This window comes from Gracilinanus agilis, chromosome 4, assembly GCF_016433145.1.
Source record: "Gracilinanus agilis isolate LMUSP501 chromosome 4, AgileGrace, whole genome shotgun sequence".
Taxonomy (NCBI): Eukaryota; Metazoa; Chordata; class Mammalia; order Didelphimorphia; family Didelphidae; genus Gracilinanus; species Gracilinanus agilis.
Window position 1 is genome coordinate 255,543,682 of NC_058133.1, and position 24,145 is coordinate 255,567,826.

Below are 24,145 nucleotides of genomic sequence, written 5' to 3' on the forward strand. Positions count from 1 at the left end.
CACATCACCTTCACCAAACTGATCAGATCAAGAGAGAGCGAGAGGCAGGGCTAAACAAAATTTATAACCTCCCTAGTCAGCACATACCATGAAGAGAATGGCGTGCTGGGAATTGTAGTTATTAGATTCTAATTACACAACCTCCCCTATAATTTCCATGAAAAACAAGCATGTAGAAATCTCCCAGATTTACATGCCTAGTTTCCTCATGGAATCAGTAGACATAACCAACTTACATCTCTAAAGATCTATAACTAGAGGTACATACTTGTACTTCCTAAGAGGAAATTACAATAATTTGGGAATAAGAGGGAAATAAAAGAGAAAAAGAACAAAATCAATGATTGCTAGGTGCATTGACAAAAAGCCAATTAGGGGGCAGTCCCCTTTAGCATAAGAGTGTACATTCGAAATAAATGCATTCACCCCTTCACAGTTCAAATCAACACATCCCAAAGTTCACCCTGGATCTTTTGGTGTAGTGTATGGTTTCTGCAAGCATCTTCATGGCACCTTCTCCAAACAGTTCACTTTCTGGATTCAGGGAGGTAGCAAGTTTCTTATCCTAAAATTACTCTCGAACAAGAAAAATTTTTATAAAACTAGAATTTTGTGACAATTATACAATCCCCACCCCAGGAGGGTGTTGACAAACACATGGATCACCCTGAGATACATTACTGAGTTATGAGGTATGTGAATCAATTCTAAAAAAAAAAGGAAGTCAAAAACATAAAGAAAACCAAAGAAAAGAAAAAAATCAAAATTAAATAGTATAAAAAATTCTGAGTAAGCAAGAATAAGCCCATAACAGGTCCAAGAATCAGGGTCTAATAAAGTTATTTGTGTCCCACAAGCCTGTAGAACCACTGTAGCAATATGCTCTTACCAATCAGCAGCCAGGACTACAGAAAATTTCCACACTTATGAAAGACAGAAAAAGGACTAGATTTTTGCAGTAAGTGGGAAATATCATTCCCTGGTCTGACTTTACCTTCACTCTCAGGGAGAGGGGAGCCAGAATTATAGCTAAGCCAAAGTATTTTGTCTGAAACTGCCACGGGGAAATCCTGCATCTGACGTTGACAAGTAGCCGTTTCCTCGAACCCAAAAACAAGTCTTCTGTCTTGGTGCAGATTCTCATCAATCCCATTGGGATTGGTTGGTCTCCTTTGACTTTGTGCTTCTTGGCACTGTATAATGGCTCTTTTGTGGTCCCTTCTCCTGGAATCAGACACAATCATTAATCAAAGTCCCATAATATTTAACAATCAATGGCAAGTTTCCAGAGTCTAAAGCTTTTGGGTATGCATTGACATTAGGGCTAATAAACATTTTAAACTTACCCTAGTGCAAAATCAAAAAAAACATTAATACTAGTAACATGTGCTTCAAGTACAAAAAATGAGAGAAAAAAACTCACTCTATTGCACATACAAGGAAAAATAAATTTTTTAAAAATCAAAAATATATAGTTTCACAATCAGTGAAACACTGTATTAGCCAAGGAGAGGCACAATACAAAGGTTTCTCACCCAAAAATGAGATCCATTTCTTTTTTAACTTGGCCATGATCCACAGTGTGAGTGCACATAATTCTCACCAAGGAAAAGATTTTTTTAAAACAGTAGTACAGCAGCTAATGTACATTCAAAGAAGTACCAAAATCCCAAAAATTATAATAGCCCTTTTAATGACAATAGCAAAAAAAAACTATCATTATGATTCACATGAGTCTATAGCCACTTCCTGTGTGACATTAAAAAAAAACAACTATGAAGCTCATGGATACTTGTCACAAATTATACAGATTTAGTCAATCTTTCAACCTTGGTGAAGATATTTTTAACAAAATCTATTGCTGCCATCATTCCAAAATGTGACAGAGGAGCCCAGAAAAACACAAACCTCTGTACTGCTGATGAAAACCTTTTGGGTTTAAAATGTCACCAAGAATGTAGATCATCCTGGTGGAAGGGTAGAGTAAGCTGAAGAGTTACAAATATTAAAAAACCCATCAAGTGGTTACAAAACCCCCTGGGAAAACCTTCCCACCTCCCAGATGAGATTATAACCCATCGCAAGGTAACCAAGACCCTTGGGAAACCCTCCTTCCTTTGGTATGAGACTGTAATAATCATAAAAGATATGTCTTTATATTTCCCATCCATTGCAATGTGGAAGTGAGGAATATAATAGTGAAAATCACTTCTGATGTCTCATTCATTACATTTTTATAAATTCAGAGGTGAGGAATACAATAGTGTCGTTGCACTTCACTTCAACTACTAAATGGACCCTTACCTTTTGTTACAAACAACTCAAAGGTAGGCAAATGATCAGTCAGAGGTAGTGGTACTCCTTGATATCCTGAAAAATCACTTATGGAGACCCTTTAAAATACATTTAAATTTTTAGGTCATTAAATTCTCCAAAGGTTGTATATAGGTTGTAACCAGTTTGATGGAGTCCACCCATCATCATCTATGTGACAACTCAAGGAAAAAAAATACAAATAAAAGGAAAATACAGGATTTTGCAGGAGTGCAAGGGACAGAATATTAAGAGGTTTGGACTCTCAGAATTTTGAAAGAGGCTTCTGAGGGGGGTTAACAGTCAGCTTCTGAGAGGGAGTTGTGAGGCAGTCAGTGAAGGTCTGCCTCAGGACTGGTCTCTCCCTGATTCAGCTTGTTAACCTCGCTGACATCTCAGTTTGATTCCTATATGTACCTGTGTGATTCCTGCCAGCTTCTGAGAAGGGACTTTGGGAAAAGCAGTGAGAAATCACAACTCCTAGACTTCCCTCTCTTCTGACCCAGATTTTGGAGTGTCCTGTGTACATCTGTTTGGATAGTGGTCAATCTACTGTTAATCCTGCCCATCTCCTGACCTAAAGGAACTCTATTTACTAACATGGATGAAAGAAACCCAACTAAAGTGATCTGAACTGCTAAGTTACCTCTGCAGGCTCAGCTTGAAGTCTTTGGTGACAAGATCACTGTGATCGCCTTCCCTGATCCAGCACCTTGCTCTAGTCATCAAACAAAACTATTGGAGTGGCTATAGAGTAGGTAATTAGAATTAAGGAGGTTTTCTGGATTTAGATAGAGAGGAAGAGAAAGTAGCTCCAATTCTTTCAGAGACTGAAGAGACCGTTGCAGGTCAGTGGGTTCTGGGATAAGTATAGTGGTTATTAGTCTAGGGGCCCCCCATAGCCCTCCATCCTCACCTTATCCTAATTACTTTTCTTTATTAAACCTGTGTTTATCAAGAACAAGATCACGGAAATCAGATTGCATTTTTGAGACTCCCAGAGTTGAGAGTAGCCATCTTGCTCTCTGTGTCTGGTAGACAACAACAATAACAGACTTGGGTTCCACCAACCTTTTTACTCAGTCTAACCCACATCTTTCACAATTAAAACAGGCAAAAATGAACAAAAGGCCATTTAGGCAACATGTGACCTCAATGGATCTTGTAACAAGCCCAGTATCCATAAGGACCTATGATTTTGCCACAGAAAACATGGAAAACAAGGATATTTTCTCTAGTCCAGGTATAGGACAGTACAAATAAAAACAGTAGGACTGTGCAAATAAAAAGTGTTAACGGAACATATAGCTAATAGCCAAAACACAGTAACTTAAAGTTAGACACAGTATAACAGATTAATATATTAGATTAAATTAATATGTGAACTTAAAAAAAATTAAATCTTAAACCAATCATCAAATATGATATATGTGACAGGATGCAGGCACTGAATTCAAGAGTCTTTTTCTCCAATTCCAATAGCTGCATTACAGAGACTTCTTTACTATTTGGAGGGTAACAAACTAGAAACAGTTAGTAATGGAGCCTGAAAAGCTAAAAAATTCACCTCTAGTCTCTTTAAGGTTCCTTTCCCTCCAGAGTATCATCATCCATCTAGATTCCTTTGGTCACATTTCTGGGGTTCCCCATATCCCATATTGGGTATGTTGCAGAGACTGGGCAGGTCAAAATGGCAAAGGGGTGTAAGGAGATGAATATCTCCCCTGAATCTCAGGATTACTCAAGCTAATCACAAGGACAAGTGCACCCAGGAACAGTAGTAAGAAAAGACACCCCAAAACGTTGAGCTGTGCAAGCTCTATAATGCTCTCCTGGAATGGAAGCTATTTGAGATAGGCAGGAAACTGGGCCATGCTTGCAATTCTCCTTATTAAATTGGTTGCAAATCTACTTCCTGTCTGTAGAAAGCACTAGCCTAGATATGTACTGGCTGGGAGCAAAGACCTGACAAGGCTAGTAGATGGAAGACACCCCAAACAGCCTTTGAATGGAGGGCTGCTGAAAGGCTTTAGTCTGAGGCTAATTTAGTGAGGAAAACAAAAGCTTTCTATGTTAGGCACAGAGAAGGCAAAAACTTCTCTGAGCTGAGCTGGTCTGGGAGAGCAAAAGGGTGTTTGAGTATGGAATACAGGCTGCACCTGATGTTTGGGTCAGAAAACCAGAACCTAATTTCCAAAAATCTGGTTTTCAATCCACTGACCTCCTAGCTGCCCCATGGCTATGCTGGGTTTTAGGGTCTAGAGGATGGCACAGGAGTCCTCCATGTAGGCTAAACCCTCAGTTTTGACTCTCTCAGCCAGTAACGTGAAAAACCCCAGGGTCAGTTTAAAATCCACCTGGAAGGTAAATGGGATAGGAAGTGTCTACATTGAAATGTTAGGCTGTTGCTAGTCTAAAAGGCTCTCTTAGCCCTAAGCTACTATATGCTTAAGACCCACGTGAGCAGGGGAGTTAAGAGGGTAGAAGTGTCTTCTCAGGTAAAAGCCTTTAGGAGGCCAATTGTTGTCTAAAAGAAACATCCAGGCTTCCAAGCCACTCAGCTATTGGCAATGTAAGGTTTATACTTCACCAGCCCCAAGGAAAGTGGCTCACAAGAACTCCCAGTTTGTGTGTTCAAGAGCAGAAGCAGGAGAGGCAGCATTGCCGAGAAAACTTCGAAAAGTGGGGAGGTTTGGGGGAGGACGAGGCAGGAGAAACATGGTTTCTTTTCAAACTAATCTACTCTCTGAGAGAGAATTAAGGGTTCTAAACCCCACTTCTGGTCACCATAAGTGCAGGATTTAAATTAATATCAAACACTCCAAGAATTATATTTTATAGAGTTCATTAATAATCACTTGAAGTAGAAGGAATAAAAAGGAAATTGTATATGGGTGAGTATAGATGGTAAATGGGTGAGTATCTAGACTCCCCCCCCTTCTTAGCTTTCAATGGGCCAGATCGGCTAGTCACTCACCCACACCCCAGGGAAGAACTGTGAGGGAATAAACTCAAAAAGGTTCCCAACCGGCAAAGCTATAATGGGGATGTTGAAGGTGTTGGGGAACAGTTGTGACCCTAATGGGTTAGATCCCACCCTCAGAGCCAGCACTATGGAGACAAGCCTCCCCCACCTCCTAAGTTCTAGTAGCTTTGCCCTTCAAGATGGTGTCTGGTATTCGTCTTCCCCTCAGCCACAAGATCAGTCTTCCTCCTAACAGCCCCAAGCTCCCACTGATAAGCTAATAAAGATTTATTATAAGGATGAGGGAATTCAGGATAACAGGGCAAGGGATGTTTGAGGATTTTTTGAGGAAGGAGGGAACTGGGATATCTTCTCTATCAACTATGAACCCCACAACAAGAGAGCAGATCTGGTTTCTTCTGTATCTTTGACTCAGAAACTCCCTCTCCCTCTCCTCACAATATCCTATCCTTAACACTATCTAACAAACAGGATAATATCTGCAAGGAAGGGATATAAGAGGGATCAAGGAAGGGTCCCCCAAGTGCCTGCTCCCTCCGGAGTCTGGGCACTAAACGCCAATTATGGAGCACAACTCTTTCAGTTTCTTCTTCGTTGGCAATGAAATCAGTAGAAAGGTTTTGCTGTTGAAATCTTCAGGTTGCCCCTGAATTTTGGGTTCAGAAGAGCTAAATTCCTGTCCAGAACCTCCCAGCCACCCACAACCATCCACCCCATGCCCACCTGAGACTTGAATGTCCTCTCTCAGGAGTCCTTGGCAGTTGGCTGTTGGCAGTTTAGAATCTTCAGAATTTTCACCAAACTCCCTCCTTAACCGGCCCCTCCCAAATGGAAGTCTCTCAGAGATCCATGGGGTCAGCTTCCAGTCCCTTCCAAGATGAGTGATCCTTGATTAATCCCCAATTCCACACTTATAAAATAGAAGTAAAAAATGTAATTATCTAACAAAATATAAGGCCAAGTGAATAGATTCTCCTGCCACTTACCTCAAGCCACCTCCACCAAACTGATCAGATCAAGAGAGAGCGAGAAGCTGGGCTACACAAAATTTATAACCTCCCTACATCAGCACATAACGTGAGGAGAGTGGGGTGCTGGGAATTGTAGTTTTTAGAGTAATAGATTCTAATTATACAATGTGATTCGTCCTCCTCCTCTCCCCTCACTCAATAAATACCAGCCAATAGTTTCTCATTATCTCTAGGATCAAGTTCAATTTGGTATTTAAAGCCTTTCACAACCTGGTCTCTTTCTAGTTTATGACGAGAAGCTATGATAGGATTACTACTTACTAGGGTTCTCCCCATTCCCTTCAACATAGGTATGGCTAGTTTTTCCCAGAAAGGCAACAAAGTTGGCCCAAGGAGGCATTGATGAGAGCTGGGGGGCATTCAAGCTGTGCTTCCCTTGCAAGTTTCTGGCCATATTGATGTGGCTTCTGGGTCACCTAGCTACATGGTCGGGGCCCTTCAGATTTGGTGGATGTCTTAAAACCTGTGACCAAAGAATCACCACATCCTGCCCTGGTAACCAGATAAAATTTGCACTTGGTGATGAGGGGTCTATCCAAGCTAAAATGTTTGTAGTATTCTGCTTGGGGTGGGGGGGAGACGGAGGAAGGAAGGTGGGGGTGGTTCCAGAGTGGTTAAAACTTCTCCAGACCTGCAGCTGGAAGCAGCCAAAGCCCCCACATTACCTCCAATGCTCTTCGGCAAGGACATGCTGCCATGGGTAACCAACCCCCAATCTATACTTTACTTCTCAATGGGAAAGAATAAGCCCAGGACCAGCAGGTAAATCCATCTCTTCAGAGCTCTCCTGTTTCTGGGGAGGCACCACAGCCTTTTCTAGGTTCTCAACCTCTGTGGTCATTCAAACAAAACACCAAATCTGATGGCATTTTTCAATCCTCATTCTTTTCTCTATCTCTCTTCGTCTCTGTCTGTCTTTCCTGTGTGTGTCTGTGCCTCTCTCCTTTAACACTACTTTTTTTTTAAACCCTTACCTTCTTGACTTAGTATCACTTCTAAGCAACAAGGGCTTGCTCGAGGTCACACAGTTAGGAAGCATCTGAGGTCACATTTGAATTCATGTTCTCTCCAATCCAGGCTTGGCACTCTATCCACTATGCTGCCTTGCTGTCCCTCGTTTAACCCATTGACCATCTACTCCTGGATACTTTCTCCCCCACTCTGGATGGTCCTGACAGCACCACCCTTGGGTTTGGAAGGGAGAACAGTCGAGAAAACTACATCCCCCAGTGTGCTCAGCTCCAGCACCAATATGGATGTCTTATTGTGTATTGCGCGAATCTGCGGCAGTGAGACGAACGCTTCAGGAGTTGTGGTCGTTAAAGCCATCGTGCAGCAGCGATTTCGCGACAACGATAAGAACTGGAACAGCCGGGATGCGGGAACAAGGAAGAAGAGTCTGCAAAGACCTAGAAAATTACTGTAGGGCGAGAGGTTTAGCCCGTACGTATGACGTGAGCGAGGCTGAGGATGACGCTAAAACCTCGCGACGCTCCAAGATCCTGGAGGAGTTTACGTGTTTTCACTGTGACGCTACACCCCATCCTGACGCCGGCGAGTTTGGTCGAACTCATCTTTTTCTCTTCCACTCCAATCCGAGCTTACCTGTATGATCTGATACCTGGTGGCAGAGTGAGTGAGAACTGCTATCGGGGCAGGATGGGGGAGGGCGTCGAGAGGCAAAGTTACTGGTGGAGAGAGGCCGGGGATTTCCGGGATCCGAAAAGAATGCCCACATCTTCCTTCCCTCCTCCCAGCTCTTCACCATGGACCCATCTCCAGGCTCCTCCAGCTTCCACTCGGACTCGGATTTCTGTCCCGAATGTGGCTCAATTTTGCCCCTCCCTGGAACTTTGGACATAGTTACCTGCCCCAGATGTGGCTTTTCCATAGATGTGCGGGGTAAGAGCTTCATGAAGTAAGAGGCTCAGACAAGCGCGACTTTGTGGTAATGGCAGGTTGGTGGGGAGGGGACAGAGAGAGAGGGGGTCGGGGGAGGACTCTGAGGTTGAGAAATGATCCCACAACCAAAGGCAAGTCTCGAAGATGTCGTTAACAAGGGGAGGGGGTGGGGTGCAGATCCCCACCTTACTGAGCAGCCAGCTGTCACCGTTCCTTTTTACAGAGTTCGAGGGAAAGGTGGTGGAGACCTCGGTCGTGTTCCACAAATTAGGAACAACAGCTTTCATGGTGTCAGAGGAAGAAGGGCCCGAGTTCCAGGGTCCAGTGGTAAGTTGGGGGAGAAAGGCATTCCATGTTAGATACTTGAGTCCTTAGGGAGTTAGATCTTAAAGCCTTAATCGAACCAACAAATTCAACAAACATCTTTTCTATGTACTGCCTTAGATATACTCTAATAGGGGTCTGCAATATATAATGCAACCTGAAAATTTTGACGAGGTAGAGATCAATTTTAACTGTAGGATATGGGAAGATTTCATAGAGGCTTTGTATCTCTTGGGCTGCTAGAGATGAAAAGAATCTTAGAGATTATCTACTCTTAACTAACCTGATTTAAGGAAGAGTTCTTTGGGGCACGGGTATGATTTACTTAGAAACAAACAACTATTGAATTGGGTGCTTTGGTTCAAGTTTTGTGTGCTTTCTTTTCACTTTACCATATTACCTACTTGAGGGATAGGAAGAATTTCAACCGGTGGGTTTTAGACATTTAGACATAGGCAGTAGCTTACAGTTAGGCATGGGAGAGGTGCATGAGTGTAGGATGAGATCAAGAAACAGCTAGTTAGTCCATTTTGCTGGCTGTAGAACACAAGGGAATAGCATAAGTTAAATTGGAGATAGAGTGTGGAAAGACCTCCCATATCTGGCAAGAAGGTGATAAGGAACCACTGAAAGTTTTTGAGTAAGGAGTTATGAGTCTTCCCTAACCTACTAATTTCTTAGATTGACAGGCGCTGTTCCAATTGTGGCCATGAAGGGATGGCATATCACACCCGGCAGATGCGCTCAGCTGATGAAGGACAGACAGTCTTCTATACCTGCACTAACTGTCGGTGAGTAAGGATTTCCTTTTTACCTCCTCTAACCTCCTGTCCCCCAGTTGTTATATATGGCATGAATCCCACATCTAGGTCCAGTTAAAAACCTAGCCCAGTATGTCATAGCAGATTGTACTTGGGCCTTGGATTCATAAAGACCTGAACTGAAATCTTGATTCTGATATTTACTAGCTTTGTGACCAGGGATAAGTGATTTAACTTCTCTGAGCTTTGGATTCCTCATCTCAATACCTACTTCATAGCGTTCTTGTGACACTTAAATGAGGAAACTGTGATTATAAAACAAACACTGGTCTGCCTGACCATGGTCTTCCTTTTCCACCCACTTTCCACATGTCCCAAATTAATTGAAGAGGCTAGATGGGAAAGATATGTGACTTCCCTTCATTATCTAGTTCATTGCTAGCATTACTTTCTATCTAATCTGACAATCTCATTCTCTTTAGATTCCAAGAGAAAGAAGACTCTTGATTTCTAACCTGTTGGATTCTTCCCCTTCTGTTTAAAAGGTGGGTCCCTAATTGAATGCTGAGCCTCTACAGCTCCTTGTCTAGCATCCTATCTGCTTCTCCTCTGTTACCTACTATGATAATACTCTCCCTTGGTTTTTTTTTATCTCCTGTGATTAAATCTGTGTGTTTTCTGTAAACCTCTTATGTTTTCAGTTCAAATTTTTGTGGTTAGTATCCCAGGAAGGGAATGATGGGGGGAAGGGAGAAAGGTGGTACAGGTGAAGTCTGAGGCAATAATAGCAACTTGGTATTATTACTGTGTGCCATTGTACGAGAAATGAAACTAGAGTTAGGAATGGCCTGAGTTTGTATCTTCCTACAGGCACTTACTAGCTGTGAGCACATGAACAAATTACTTAACCTTTCTAATTCTTAGTATCCTCATCAGTGAAATAGAGATAATATATATACTACCTCACAATTATATTGAAGATCAAATGAGCTGTAATGTATATGCTCACATAATCATAAAAATCTTCAAATGGATGTTCATTCTCATCAATTTGGGTACTCCCTCCAGTGGTACAGATTTCAAACCATCCTGCCCAGCTCATGTGACTCTTCTATTTACTTTCCTAAATCCTCTTAACGGGTCCTTTTTTTGTATCCTCTTGATATTGTGTGGATATTTGTAGAGCACACAAGCCATTCTTTCTTTGTGTATCTGTGTGATAACTAGCTCATTTTCATTCTGGTCATACTTTTTGATGTCTTATGATTCCTCATTTGTAATGTTTCAGCATTCTTGCTCCATAGAGTCCTGCTATGATGGCTCATCCTTATATAGAAATGGCCTGGGTTCTTGAAGACTATAGAGTACAACCTCTGGTGTACTTCGAGCGATCCTCAACTTCAGGGGCTATATGATTCCATTACTCACAACCACAACATTACTGAAGATTGTTGAAATTAAGAAGACTTTGTTTATGATAAAAATTTGGAGTTCAATTAAAAGAAATACGCAGTTTGGCAATCCAGTTCTTCCTGGTTTTGATTTTAGATTCAGCTTATTAGCTCTTCTTAGGATCCCCAGATATATATATGTACAGATGACAAACTCTATAGGTTTTCTATCCAGGGGCATATCATGGCTTGGACAGTAAGCATTCTTCTTCAAAAAGTCCTATTATGATACCTTATCATTGTACCAAAGGAACTCTTGAAAAACCCTTGAAAAGGTTCTTGAAAGCAATGAAGTACAAGCTCTGACAGGTTTAACTCTGCTGAAAGGGCTTTGAATACAATCCCAGAAACATATCTGCTTTCCAAGGGCTACCCTAGTTCCAAGAACACAGAGGCTCAAGAGAAAATTATGAAATGGTCCTCACTGTTACCAAGACCCCTTCCTGTATTGTCAGAGTGGTAGAGTGACAGAAAAGAAAGAGAGGAACTCAAATACTTTTACCCTGTAATGTAGTACTCAATTTGAGATTCTTGTTCACTGACCAAACAAGTAAACATACTGCTAGGAAAATTGAATTGTATCATTCATTTGAAATTAAACTAGAAAAAGTTTCAAGTAATGTAGTATGGTCCATTTGCTCTCATGAAAAGATCAAATAAAGGAATTAGCTAAATTTTATTCCATGTTCAAAGGCAACATGAAACACCATTAAAACATTTGATTATCTGATGCTGCAGTACTCATTCATTTCAATTCACAACCTTATTATTAAGCACCTATTATATCCCAGACACTTAGCTAAATGCTGGGGACACAAAGACTGAAAAATGACCCAGGCAGCCCTAGGAGTTTACATTCTACTGAAAGTAAAGGAAGATCCAGATAAGTTTGTTTTTAGGTTTTTTTTTTAATACATAGTAATGTGAGGAAGAGCACTATCAAAAGAGGGATGTCACATAGGATCAAACATCAAGTACCAACTATGTGCCAGATATTTGGCCAAGCACTAAGGATATAAAAAGAGGCAAAGTCCCTTCCCACAAAAAGTTGACCATTTAATGGAAAGCAACAAATATATATATACACACACATATATATACATAAGCATACATATATTTATATATATATATACACACATATACATAAACATACATATATTTATTTATTTACATATATATGTAAAGCTATATATAAGATGAAACTAATAGAAGGCAATGGAATTAAAAAGAGGCAAAGTCCTTCCCCACAAAAAGCTGACCATTTAATGGAAAGCAACAAATATATATATATGTATATATATATATGTAAAGCTATATATAAGATGGGAATAATAGAAGGCAATGGAATTAAGAGGGATTGGAAAAGGATTATAGTAGAAGATGAGACTTTATGACTTAAAGGAAGCTAGTAGACAAATTCAAGAGATGGAGTGTATTGTTACGAAAATGACAAGATTGGTATCACTAGATGAAAGAATATGGCAAGTAAGATGTAGGAAGGGTTATTTGAAAGGACATGGAACATCAAGTAAAGGATTTTATTTTTGATGGTGGAAGTGACAGCTATTTGAGTTTATTGAGTACAAGAGTGGCATGTTGCAATCTACACTTTTTCAAAACCTTTTTCAGTTCTAAGGCAGAAGAGTAGTAAGGGCTAGGCAATGGGGGTTAAGGGTCTTGCCCAGGGTCACACAGCTAGGAAGTGTCTGAGGCTGGATTTGAACTAGGACCTTCAGTTTGTAGGCCTGGCTCTCAATCCACTGAGTCAGCCAGGCTACACTTTAGATATAGATTAGAGTGGGGAGAGACGAGGCAGGCAGATTCACCGGCAGATAATAGTCTGGGAATGAAGTGATGAAGCCCTAGAGGGGTGGCAGTGCCAGGGGAAAGACAAAAGCATATTAGTGTAACATAGCAGTGGTAAAACTGGCAGACTTTGGCATTGAATTGGATATGGGGGATGAAAGAGTAAGGAATCATAGATGACTCCTAAAAGCTAAAAAGACTGGGGAAATTGTTGGTTCCCTCTATAGTAATAAGGAAAGTAGGAGGGGGTTAAAGTTTAAGAAGAAAGGAATTCTGTTTTGGACCTGTTGAAGTCAGCAAAGAGGTTGGGGCAAGACAGGTAGATATAGGTGAATGGAATCTCAAAGGTAGTTAGGATTGCAAAAGATAGGGGCAAGTAGGGAGAAGCTTAATTCAACAAAAATGGCAAATAGGTGGCAAAGTAGATAAGAGCACTGGATCTGGAGTTAGGAAAACCTAAGTTGAAATCCAGCCTTAAACACTAGCTTTGTGACTTGGGCAAGTCATTTTGCCCTGCTTGCCTTACTTTCCTCATATGTAAAATGAGCTGAAGAAGGAAATAGCAAACCACTCCAAGTATCTTTGCCAAGAAAACCCCAAATGGGTTCATGAAAAGTCAGACATGACTGAAAAACAATATCAACAACAAAAATAGGAAATATACGTTTGGTAGAAAGGAATTCTGTTTCAGACATGCTAAAGCTAAATTTTCGATAAAGGTCTGGATCTCATGTAAAAGATAAAGACTAAATATTTCTATTTTTGAGTCATCTGCATAGATGACTTAAACTCGTTGACAATTAAACCCAGGAGAGCTGATGAAATCAAGACAGAACAGGGGGCAGCTGGGTAGTTCAGTGGATTGAGAGCCAGGGCTAGAGACGGGAAGTCTTGGGTTCAAATGTGACCTCAGACACTTACTAGCTTGTGTGACCCTAGGCAAGTCACTTAACCCCCATTGCCTAGCCCTCACCTCTCTTCTGCCTTGGAACTGATACGTAGTATTGATCTTAAAACAAAAGGTAAGGGTTTTAAAAAGAGAGAGAAATAGAATAGGACACAAAATGGAGTTCTAAGTTACATCCATACATAGAGTTTAAAATTAATAAATCCATTGAAGGAGACTGAGAAGGAAGGTTCGGCCCGGAGAATTATAAAAGCAGTGTCATGAAAACTTAAAAATAGTGTCCAGGAAGGGAAAGGGGTTGATGGTAGAGGATATCAATAATGGCATCCTATAAAAGGTCATTAAAAAGATTAAGGACACTGAATTTAAATATTAAAAGATTATAAGAGGAACAGCTAGGTGACTCAGTGGATAGGAGAATTGCTGGGGAAAGCTCAAAGAGAAGACTGAAAGATCAAATGGCAGAAGAGATAGCTCAAAGGCACAACCCTTACCATCTCTTCCTCTGAGACTAGAGAAAAGGAGTATGGAAGGGGAAGAGAAGGAATCAGAGTGGTGATGTAGTGGAGGAAAGGTGGACCTCAGTTTTATCAGTAAAGCCCAGTTTAGGTACTTTGCTGAGAGGGGGTGGAGGTGGGAAGAAGAGTGAGTGTCCTAAGGCAAGAAAGAATGTTTGAAACAACCATAAAGGGAAAACAAAGGAACATCGATTAGGGAAAAGTAAAATATTTTCAATTCAGCAGTGAGAACATACTCAGTTGAAAATAATAAATAGGTAGTGGGACAAACTTTGTTGGCATTCAGCAACAGGAAAGTAAGGCCAAAGATAGAGTAGAGGTAACTCGAGATTGAAAATTGGAAAGACATGATCAGTGCATATAGCTTTTTCACCATTTATTACTAAGGATGAGTAGGACACTGCACATAGACTGCACATACCAAGAAATACCAAGAAATGTCAATCGTAGTGATTGGTTTGGCTTTTTTAGGGCTTTAGGCATTTCAGCGGGTTTGCATGTACCTGAAACTTCAGAGCCTGAACAAACACCTACACGATTTTCCTGCCTCACTTCCTGCACTGGATGAGGAAGGGATGGTTGTTTTAATACAAGTCCCTAAGACTTAAGCACCTCAAGTGCAGAGTGGTCCTTTTCAGCGAAGCACATCGGTTTGAAAGGCAGCTGGTTGAAAGGCAGCTGGCGCATGTGCAGAGCCATACTCCTCGGCACCAAACAGGCATTCTGTTGCGCTTGCGCATATGGCCTTTACAGTTGTTACTTGCATTGCGTCTTTCGCCGCGCGGGCGCCCCCAAGTGTTCATAGACTTTTGGCCAAGTGGCCTTGGCTCACTCCAATTACGGCGGAAATGGTTCTGCTGCGCCTGCGCCTTTAACCGTTTACGATTGGTGGCGGGACAAGTCTGGTCCGGAGGAACGTCATACCCGGAAGCCAAGGGCCGGAAGTGGGGGTGGGCTGCTGGTCCTGGGGGGGGGCGGGGAAGTCGAGACCAAAGAGGAGCAACAACAACTCGACCCTGACTCCTACTTCCCCCGATACCGGAGGCATATACTCACCCAGAGAACCAGGGATAGGAAGATAACGCCTCCGTCGACGTCCCTCTCCTACCCTCAGCCCCCGCCATGGCCGAGGCCACGGCTGGGCTGAGCGAGACCGTCACCGAGACATCGGTTACCGTGACAACCGAGCCCGTGAGGAAGACAGGGGTGTGGAATGCATAGCGTAGATGGGGAAAGGATGACGGAGGAGGGAGGAGGGAGGAAGGAAAGGATGCGGGAAGGGAGGGGGAGGAAAAGGATGCGGGAGGGGTAGGGGGGGAGGAAAAAGATGCCGGAGGTGGGAGGAGGGAAAGGATGTTGAAAGGCTATGCTACAGATTCGGCGACGGGAAGGAGGGGTCAATAGCGGTGGGGACCAGATTTGGGAGGAATACGTCATGGAGTTTCAGAGAATGAGAGGAATGTTGGATAGGGTGTCAGGATCAGTAGATGAAGTATTCTGCCGAGTCGTTCTTAAGAGAGATTTGGAAGTGGGAACCGAGGCGGGGTTGAGTGATCAGATGAAGAAAAGGAACTTGAAGGAAAAGGAATTGAAGTCAGGAATCAGCTTGGGATGGAAACTTGGGGGTACAAAATGTGAAAAGAGTAATGGCAAAAAATCCCTTGAGGCAAGATGTTGAGGAAGTTGGATTTAGAATAAGATCTAAGGAGTGCCAGGCTAGGGAATGAAAATAAATAGAATGGCCAAGACTGCCTTAAGGGTTAAAGAAACGCTTCTGGCTCTATCCCCTTCCTCATTGACTTAGGTGGAAACAGAAAGGTAGAGAGAAGGGGAGAATGGGGTTTAGAAGGAGATGAGAGTGATGGAAAGGTTAGCCATGAGGAATCAAGTAGGATTCCTTAGGAAAATTCAAGAGTCATTGAAGACTGGAAAAATTGTTTTTAATATTAATAGTGATATTATAATGTATGATTAGAACTAGGGGTGGGGAATACTGAGAGGGGTAAGACTTGTTTCCCCTACTCCCTTATTGGTTTAATAATTCAATTTTAAAAGATTGCCCCAAAGAAATATTTTCCTCTTTGACTGCAAGACCCTGAGTGCCCTTTATGTACCTGTATCTCCTAGACTTCTAGCACAAATAGTACTTTATTGATTAGAAATCCTCAGTAGAGATAGTGATAAGTCTCAAGAAATAGTGGACTTAAATGGGGAAATTAATTATCTCTTCTTCCTTATTCCTTCTCTCCCTTCCTTACCCTCTACCCCCCCAGGAAAATCGTAGTCTAACTATTAAACTTCGGAAACGGAAACCAGACAAGAAGGTGGAATGGTCAAGTGATACTGTGGACAATGAACACTTAGGACGCCGTTCATCAAAATGTAAGTTGCCACCTCCCTAACAGTATCTTTACAGTACTTTCACCCTGTGAAACACTCAAACCCTCCAAATCCCAGCCAGATATTACCTCTCCCCCTAGGCTTACACATATGTTCAAGATCCTGTAGGTGGTTGTTCAGTGGTTTTAGGGACAGAATGAATGACTAGGTCTTTAGAGGAGATGGAGGTAAGAGGGTATTTGAATATGGTTTGTTTTTATTACAGGAGGGTGAGTGGGTAGTGGGGAAAATGAGGCCCAGATATTCTGAGGGAAGAGCCAGGAAATAGAGAACTAGATGCCTCATTTTAGAAGAGAAACGAGAACTTCAAAGAATTTTATCTGACAAGAAGACGTTGCTAGTAAGAGAAGTGGGGATTTGGACACCAGTTAATAGGTCTCTTCTCTCACTTCCTGAGAGTGAATTGTCTAATATAAGTCCCATCTTCTCCCATTCATCTGCATAGGTTAAGCAGCTACCTCTTCCCTGTGATTTCATTTATTGCCACAAGATCTCAAATAACCTGACATCATCAAATATGTTAAATATGGGGTCAATTAAATAATAAAAGGAGATATTCCTCTGAGACCAAGGGGAGTGTGGTAGGAATTAGGGGGAGGGAAGTTGAGTTAAACAGCTAAATTCTTTCTCTTTCTGACTGCCTCCCTCCCTATTCATGTTATAGGTTGTTGTATTTATGAAAAGCCTAGGGCTTTTGGTGAAAGCTCCACAGAGAGCGAAGATGAAGATGATGAAGGTTGTGGTCACACTCACTGTGTTCGGGGCCACCGAAAGGGACAACGCCGTACTAGCACTGGCCCACCCCCAGCTTCTCTCTCCCACCTCCCTAACCCCTCCCAACCCTCACCTGGGCCCATGCAGCACTGAGCTTCACTCTCCTACCCTTGTCTCCCCATTTGTCTGGACCTGAATGTATCTGTGTCACTACTTGGGGATTAAACCTGTGGTTTGACCCCCCCCCCCTTCCCTTCCCATCCCCCCACCTTGCCTCTCCTCTACCTGCTGGAGGGAATGGGGAGGGGAAGGCAGGCAAAAATCCTGGAGTCTTGACTTTGCTGCTATTCCAGAACCCAGGCTTCCAGGCTCTTTCCACCCTTGAGGGACCCAGGCATCTAGCTCCCTCAACTCTCATTCTTCTTCCCTTATACCAGTCCCTGTTCTCAGGGACCCAGGCATCTTTTTACCCTAGACTCCAGTCCCATTCCCATCCAGCCCTCTGTTCTCACTGCCAAATTCCCTTTCCTGGGATCCAAATCCTCCCAATTCCCTATTTGAATCTCTAGCACACTCAAGAGTGGGCTTCATTATAACCCCAGCTTTCACTGCCAGGCCTCTTGTCCCAAGACCCAGGTATTCACTCCCTTTAGTGGCCAGTTGCCCTGCTGCCATGCTATATTCTAATCCTGGCTTAAAGCACCTACTCCAAACAAAGTATTATACAATCCTAATTCTTATTCGTCAGCTGGGGAGGTATTTGGTTGTGTCAACTCTCATCACGGCTGGAAAATGTCTACCCTTTCCCCAGAGGTTGACATCAGGGGGTTCCCACTTTCCTATCCCTCTCCTATTCCCAAAATGTCCTTAGAAGGGGTTGAAGGGAGAAGGGCAGTACCTCCTAATTTCCCTATTCTTTCTAGGGCTTAATTTTGGCAAAGGAAGCTGAAATTCTGGTTGCCTGGGTTTGATTCCCTCAGTTTTCTGGTTTTCCTGTCACAAAGTTTGGATCTAGTATGGTATTGATGAGAACTTTGGAGGGGATAGAGAGGGAGCAAAGAGGTTGATATTCCTTCCATCTGCCCACTCCCACGTATGCCCAGAAGAGCACTACCAACTAATAGGTCCCTCCACTCAATTCCTGGGAATGAGTCATCCACTATCTCCTATGTTCTTCTACTCATCTGCAAAGATCAACCACCTCTTCGCTGAGATTTCATTTATTGCCACAGGCTCTCAAAAATAAATAACCCAACATCACAGAATGTGTTAAATATGGGGCCAATTATATATAGTAAAGGGATTATTTACAAGAAGGCTAGTTTGGACTGTGCCTAGAACCCCCAAAGTGGGGAGAGGTAGTACCATGTACCCCATTCTAAATGGGAGGTGGGAAAACTGTAGGAGGGGATTTGTACAGCAGCAAGCCAGACCTGGGAGAAAAGGGTGGCTCTGGGTAAAAGGGCTTTAACCTCCTTGGTCAAGAGAAATCTTATGGGTAAAATTTTTGCATCAGGAAAATCAGGTGAATAAGACTGGTTCTGAAAACCATGAGGAACGGTACCTCTATACTTCTTTTCTAGAAAAGAGAATGAAAGAGCACCCGGAAAGCTCCTGGGGACTGCTGAAAAGGCAGTTTCTCCAGCTGGGTAGGGCTTAGTGGAAGGCAAAAAGTAATTAAGTAAAACACTAGATTGTGGAAGGTGCAGGTGGAAGAGTGGGCTAGGGGCTCTAGAAGATAGAGGGTTTGTAGGTTTATTTATAAAATACTTTTTCTTTGAGTAATATAGCATAGTATGAGTTCTAGGACGGGAAGCATTAAGATTTAGGAGGAAATGGGTCTCGGGGTGCCCCATCCTCGGGTACAGATTGGATCTGAAATTGGGCAGGAGGGAGGTGGGAATTTCTTAGAGGAGGCGACCTGAAACTAGGCGAGCTTGTCTCCTGAGAAATTTATTCAGGAGCATGGAATCCCTTAGTTTTAAAAAGTGCAGGGTGGAGGGCTCAGCCATCAGCTGGTACAATGCGGAGTGGGGTCCGGGGATCGCAGGTGCAGAGCAATGGAAAGACACGCTCCCCTAGAGACCCTGATGTCTGAAAGGCGAAAAGCAGGTCAAGAGAACGGCCATCATAAAAAGCCACTCGGCCCCGTTCCCAGTCCAAGTCCACTCGAATTCTCCGTGGCGGGGGTCTTCCGCCCCCCAGTGGTGTAGGCTCGGGGGCTGTCAATGCCCACAACCTGCCCCCACGGCCTTCCACAGCCCACACTGCGCCGGCTGGGCATAGTCCCACCCGACCCTTGCGGCGCACGGATTCTCCAGCAGCACCCACAGCATAGCGGCTCTCCCCATCATCGTCTTCACCAGAGGACTCTCCAGAAGAGGTTCCATTGGCTGTCTCCACCTCCCAGCAATGCCGTCCAGCTCTGAAACCTTGTGCACCCAGCACAGCAGGGAGCTGGTCAAAGCGGGCTGGGCCGTCCGGTGGCACAGGCGTCCCTGGTGGGGCCAGACAGACACTTCGACCATCGGGTGACACAAGGAGGCGACGGTGTGCAGTGCTAGGGTCGAGAGTCAAGTCAGCTGAGTAGTGGGTGGAGAAACATGGAAAGGAAAGATCTCATGATTTAGAAGGGTCATTCAACTGACAAAATGAGTCTTCTAACTCCAAATTTGGTGCTCTGACAGCAACTGAGGTGAAAAGGGAATGTCAGAAAGAAAAAATGAAGGGTAGGAGATTGGAAAGAGAAAAAGTTGAAGAGTTTAGTAGAGCTGAGGAACCCCGATGTGGTAGGGTCCAAGCTGGGAGAGCAGAGGGAGGAGTTGAAGTACTGAAGACGCAAAAGCAAAGGACAATTGAATTATTGAGGGCAATTACAAGAGAGCAAGAAGAGGAAAAGGGGTGGGGGCAGAGGATGGTGGTTGGGTTTGGAGTGCCAGCAGAGAATAGAGGGTTGGGGGGGGGTGAATGGGTGTGGGGAAGGCAGGTGAAGGCTCCTAGGAAAAAGGGTGGGAGAAACAGCTACAACTAAATCTGGGTGGAGCTGAAGGAGTGCTGGCCCGTGAAGGTGGAAATCAAGTGAAGGCCATTGATACTGGGAACCTGAGGTGGAAGAGCTGGGAGTGAGGGGTGGGGAGGAATCTGAGGTATCTTGAGAAACCAGCCCACCCACCCGCTGAAACACAATGGAGTGGATGGACCTAGCCCTGAAGTGGAGAGGTGGCATTACCCAAGAATAATCACTTGCACATTCAGTAGTGATTGAAAAGAAGCTTGCAGAAAAGTCAGAGGACAAGTATAAGGAGAGACTTTTTCACCAAAGGTGGAAGGAGGAAGAGGGACTGTGATGGATGGGGCCAGTAACTAAGAGAAGTGGGGAATCTTTTTTTCTGGGTATCTTCAAACCGGGAAAGTATTATCTAATCAAAATACAGTTATAGCCTACCTTGATGTCAGGAGGATAGATAAGATTGCCTTCTGGGATTCCTCTATCATAGGATAGAGGAAAGGAGGTAAGGGGGAAAGGAGTGATAAAAGAAGGGCCTAGATAAAGGCAGGTTAGAAACTAGCAAGGACTTCCTGATTGAGGAAGATCTTCCAAAGCCCAAACCACCCCACTGTTTGTTTGGGCTCCCTCATCCCATTTCCCAACTCACCTGTGAGTCTGTGGAGCATGTTTTTGACCACAGGATAATCCTCTGGAATGTCCTCATCTGATTCCTCTGGTCTGGGTTTTGTGGTATCAAGTCTGGGAAAGATACAGTTATTGAAGAAATGCCCATGAAAGCCCATCAATCTTGTGTCTGACGACCTAAATGTCCTACTAGTAGTAATTGGGGAAAAGATGTAGCATGTGTGAACTCGTTGCTTCAGATTTGATTCATATGGAAAAAGGAGATGTAGGGGTAGGAGGAAAGACCATGATAGGTGAGGTTTGATATTATTATTTATTAATAATAGCTACTATTATATCAAAATAAAAACACTGAGGAGTGCTTTTCACATTTTCATATATTTCTCATTATAAATATAATTTTAAATTAGATTAAGTATTACAGTATTTTCTGTAATCATAAATATTTCCATATTTTTCAATCAGTTTCAGAAGTACAGACTCTTAGTAGGAGAAAAGGAACATTGAAGTCTGAACTCACCTTCTCCATGTCTTCCTCACATCCTGGGGGGTGAAAAAGAGAAAATAGAGATGAGTTCAAAGGTTTTGATACTGTGGAAGCCCTCATCCAAAGCCCCAAGTAATCCTTCAAGTCCTCCTTTGAAGGAATTCTTTTTCTAGGGCAAATGTTCTTAACCCTTTTTTTGTTTCAATCTATGGATCTTTTCTCAGAAAAAAAAAATAGTTTTTAAACAATTGGAGGAAACACTAAATTTCAGTTAGAGGTTAGTGAAAAGAAAATTTTTTTCATCCACTTTCATAGACCACAGATCTAGTCTGTGAAACTATTCTAGAGCTATCCCATTCCGTGAGACCCAGAGATTACCCCCTCTCAATTCACCCCAGCATAGTGTGGTAGAAAGAATTTTTTATTTCATCTCTTTCACTACCAATGTGACCTTGGTTAAGTAATTTTTTACATCTCTGGGATGAAGTTGCCTCATTTGTAAAATGAAAGAGTTGGTCTAGATGACTTCCAAGGTCCCTTTTACCTCTCAGTTTATGATCCCCTCCTCTTTCCCTCAATCCTCATCAAGCCTCTCACATTCTCAGTTTCCTTCATCCTAACCTAGCCTAGATGGGCTCCTCCAGGTTTCTTCCCAGATCCTTCACCAAATTATGCCTATATCCTCCAGCACAATTTATCCCCAACAAACAATCCCACCACCACCCCAACTTTGCTACTAGAGAAAGGTATTATAAGCCCCTTCGTTTACTGAAGGAACTTTTGTTCATGCTGCCTTATCCCCCTAAACCCGATCCTTTCCTTAGCTCTCTAATAAAAGCTGCTTCTCCTCTCACTATAAAACTCTAATAGTGTTTATTAGCCTCTCCAAACTTCGGGCCTCCCCAACATCCTGGAGAGGCATTTAGACCTGGGGTGTGGCCCCCAGCAGAGACTAAGGAGACCGAGGCACAGAGTTTCTATGGGAGTCTGAAAAATAGGGAGAAGGTGCCCCAAGGTTCCTCAACCAGGGGTCTCTTGCTGTTGGGAAGGGTGTGGACCAGTTTTGGCTGGAGCCAAGATGGAATGGGGGTGAGGAGTAGGCAATTAGCCTTGTTATGTTAATTGCCACAAGACTAATTAGGTCTCGGAGAGCTTCAAAGGGCGGAAGTGGCCAGGGCTGCAAAAGATTAGACACTTCTGGGTCCAAAGAATGGAAGAAAGCCGAAGGCCAGGTTACTTGGATCCTCAAGGGAAGTGGGGGCCCTGGGACCAGGCAACCTGGATTCCAGGAGAAAACCAGCAAACCCATATACCAGATTTCTGTTCTCATGATATCATCTACTCTTACCCTCTCTCTCCCTCCCCCCCATCCCATGACTCAGGGAGGGACAAATCAACAATAACAACCAGGTTTCTAAGTCCAGCCCAAGTGTACAGTCCCAAACCCTCTCTGACTGATGTCAGTTCACTTCAAAAGTCTGTCTTACTCTCAGCAACCAAATCCCTTCTCAGGGCCCAGAAATCTTGGGCGCCTCCAGCTCTCATTTTCCACCTCACCTTTTTCTACCAGGTCCTGCCTGCTTCTCAGGTCCCAAGTGCTAGACCCAGCACCTTTCTCACTTTCTCACCTTGATTTCCTCTGAAGGCCCAGATGTTCTGCCATCATTCATCCCAGGTCTCCAGTTGAAGTCAACCCTTCCTTCCCTTTCCCCAAAATCCTCCTCTCCTCAAGTTCGACTCCACCCTTTCCCCTCATCACCAACTTTCAGTACACCATAAAGTCTATTCCAAACATCTGTCTCTCTCCCTACCCCATTCCCCACCCCCCCCACCCCCGGACTTCGCTGGAAAGTCAAGTAACTTAACCGCGTCCTTCCCGCCCACAGATCCAGGCATAGATATAGCCTCTTCGGATTCAATTTCCCTGGCTCCTACTAGTCCCTGGTTCCCGCCAGTCCGCCCATCTATTCCCGGGCCAAGTCCTCACCTCTCCGTGCGGATCCTGACAGCCCATGGTGGGAATGCGTCCCCCACGGCGCCTCCCGGTCCGAGCCCCGGGCTCTGCCAACTTCTCTCGCAGCCCGCGACTGATCCGCACCTCCACAGCCAGGCGCACGTTCGACCGCAGGCTGCGGCGAGGGCACGGGATACCGCAGCAGGGGCAAACCGTGGGAGGCGCGGTGTCAGAGTCGCCGGGCCCTGGAGGGGCGCCCCAGCGACTGGCCAGGCACGCGCGACAGAAACTGTGCTCGCAGGCTAGAAGCACGGGGTCCTGGAAGGGGCCCCCGCACAGCGGGCAAGTGGACAGCTGCTCTAGACGCTCCACCAGCCCGGGACCCAACTCCGAAACCTCCATAGGGAGATGGGGCAAGGGTCCTCCTGTCGCTCCTTTGACCCCCCGCAAACGGGTTAATTCCCTTACGCTTTCTCTCTACCCTCCTCACCCCAATACTAAAAACTATTTCAGCGCTTCAACTTCTGTGCTTCTCTTTTCCTTCCTTTCTGGATCTCTTTTCATCTGTCTTCCTGTCTTCGACAGCCTCAGTTTCCGTCTCTCCGCGTCTCCCCCGCTCGACACAGACTTTATAGAGAGGGAGGAGGCCCCCGCGGGAGGTAAACAGCAGGGAGAGACCTTGCGCAACAGCCCATCTGGTTCTCCCGCTTCCCAAAGGGAAGGGGGAGGAGAGGACACCTGGGTCCCGGGGCAAAAAAGAAAGACACGAGGGGGCGCTGTGGAGCTAGAGCAGAGCAAAGTAACCCTGGTCCCCTTTGGTCCCCCCATCCACCCAGTGGTCTCCATGCCTCTGCCCTCTTCCCACTGCTAACATCTGCCCAGTGAAGGGTGGGCAAAGTGCCCAGGTGCACTCTTGGCATTTGTGCCAACATCTCCAAGGCATGAGTCATCCCAGGT

The 24,145-nt window shown here is 44.0% G+C and overlaps 3 protein-coding genes across 6 annotated transcripts; 2 read left to right on the top strand and 1 right to left on the bottom strand.

Annotated features, from left to right (window-relative positions):
* The first annotated feature begins 7,770 nt into the window (after positions 1 to 7,770).
* On the top strand, positions 7,771 to 10,838 carry POLR1H (RNA polymerase I subunit H). 2 transcript variants are annotated; one of them, XM_044673744.1, is made up of 6 exons: positions 7,771 to 7,962; positions 8,088 to 8,232; positions 8,456 to 8,559; positions 9,238 to 9,347; positions 9,800 to 9,862; positions 10,606 to 10,838. In XM_044673744.1, the coding sequence occupies exons 1-5, from the start codon at positions 7,801 to 7,803 to the stop codon at positions 9,822 to 9,824; spliced, it is 546 nt and encodes a 181-aa protein (XP_044529679.1). In that variant the 5' UTR covers positions 7,771 to 7,800; the 3' UTR covers positions 9,825 to 9,862; positions 10,606 to 10,838. The 2 variants fall into 2 exon arrangements, with proteins under 2 accessions (XP_044529679.1, XP_044529680.1); XM_044673745.1 differs by having other exon boundaries at positions 10,622 to 10,838.
* Positions 10,839 to 14,979: 4,141 nt separating this feature from the next.
* On the top strand, positions 14,980 to 18,373 carry PPP1R11 (protein phosphatase 1 regulatory inhibitor subunit 11). Of its 2 annotated transcripts, none has more exons than XM_044673639.1 (3): positions 14,980 to 15,205; positions 16,273 to 16,381; positions 17,064 to 18,373. In XM_044673639.1, the coding sequence occupies exons 1-3, from the start codon at positions 15,122 to 15,124 to the stop codon at positions 17,264 to 17,266; spliced, it is 396 nt and encodes a 131-aa protein (XP_044529574.1). In that variant the 5' UTR covers positions 14,980 to 15,121; the 3' UTR covers positions 17,267 to 18,373. The 2 variants fall into 2 exon arrangements, with proteins under 2 accessions (XP_044529574.1, XP_044529575.1); XM_044673640.1 differs by having other exon boundaries at positions 14,980 to 15,190.
* Positions 18,374 to 18,465: 92 nt separating this feature from the next.
* RNF39 (ring finger protein 39) lies at positions 18,466 to 23,590 on the bottom strand. 2 transcript variants are annotated; one of them, XM_044673637.1, is made up of 5 exons: positions 23,222 to 23,590; positions 21,268 to 21,290; positions 20,770 to 20,861; positions 19,406 to 19,695; positions 18,466 to 19,207 (listed from the first exon to the last, which is right to left on the bottom strand). In XM_044673637.1, exons 1-5 carry the CDS (start codon positions 23,588 to 23,590, stop codon positions 19,118 to 19,120), a joined length of 864 nt encoding a protein of 287 aa, XP_044529572.1. In that variant the 3' UTR covers positions 18,466 to 19,117. The 2 variants fall into 2 exon arrangements, with proteins under 2 accessions (XP_044529572.1, XP_044529571.1); XM_044673636.1 differs by having other exon boundaries at positions 18,466 to 19,695.
* Positions 23,591 to 24,145: the final 555 nt, after the last annotated feature.

Excerpts from the sequence above, each read along its gene's own strand:
- PPP1R11 (XM_044673639.1), top strand. The coding sequence starts at position 15,122 with ATGGCCGAGGCCACGGCTGGGCTGAGCGAGACCGTCACCGAGACATCG. Across the intron at positions 15,206-16,272 it reads AGCCCGTGAGGAAGACAGGG|GAAAATCGTAGTCTAACTAT; the intron begins GTGTGGAATGCA and ends CTACCCCCCCAG. Across the intron at positions 16,382-17,063 it reads AGGACGCCGTTCATCAAAAT|GTTGTTGTATTTATGAAAAG; the intron begins GTAAGTTGCCAC and ends TTCATGTTATAG.
- RNF39 (XM_044673636.1), bottom strand. The coding sequence starts at position 23,590 with ATGGAGGTTTCGGAGTTGGGTCCCGGGCTGGTGGAGCGTCTAGAGCAG. Across the intron at positions 20,862-21,267 it reads GTGAGGAAGACATGGAGAAG|ACTTGATACCACAAAACCCA; the intron begins GTGAGTTCAGAC and ends TATCTTTCCCAG. Across the intron at positions 19,696-20,769 it reads CATGCTCCACAGACTCACAG|CTGACTTGACTCTCGACCCT; the intron begins GTGAGTTGGGAA and ends CCCACTACTCAG.
- POLR1H (XM_044673744.1), top strand. The coding sequence starts at position 7,801 with ATGACGCTAAAACCTCGCGACGCTCCAAGATCCTGGAGGAGTTTACGT. Across the intron at positions 7,963-8,087 it reads ATCTGATACCTGGTGGCAGA|CTCTTCACCATGGACCCATC; the intron begins GTGAGTGAGAAC and ends CCCTCCTCCCAG. Across the intron at positions 9,348-9,799 it reads TATACCTGCACTAACTGTCG|ATTCCAAGAGAAAGAAGACT; the intron begins GTGAGTAAGGAT and ends CATTCTCTTTAG.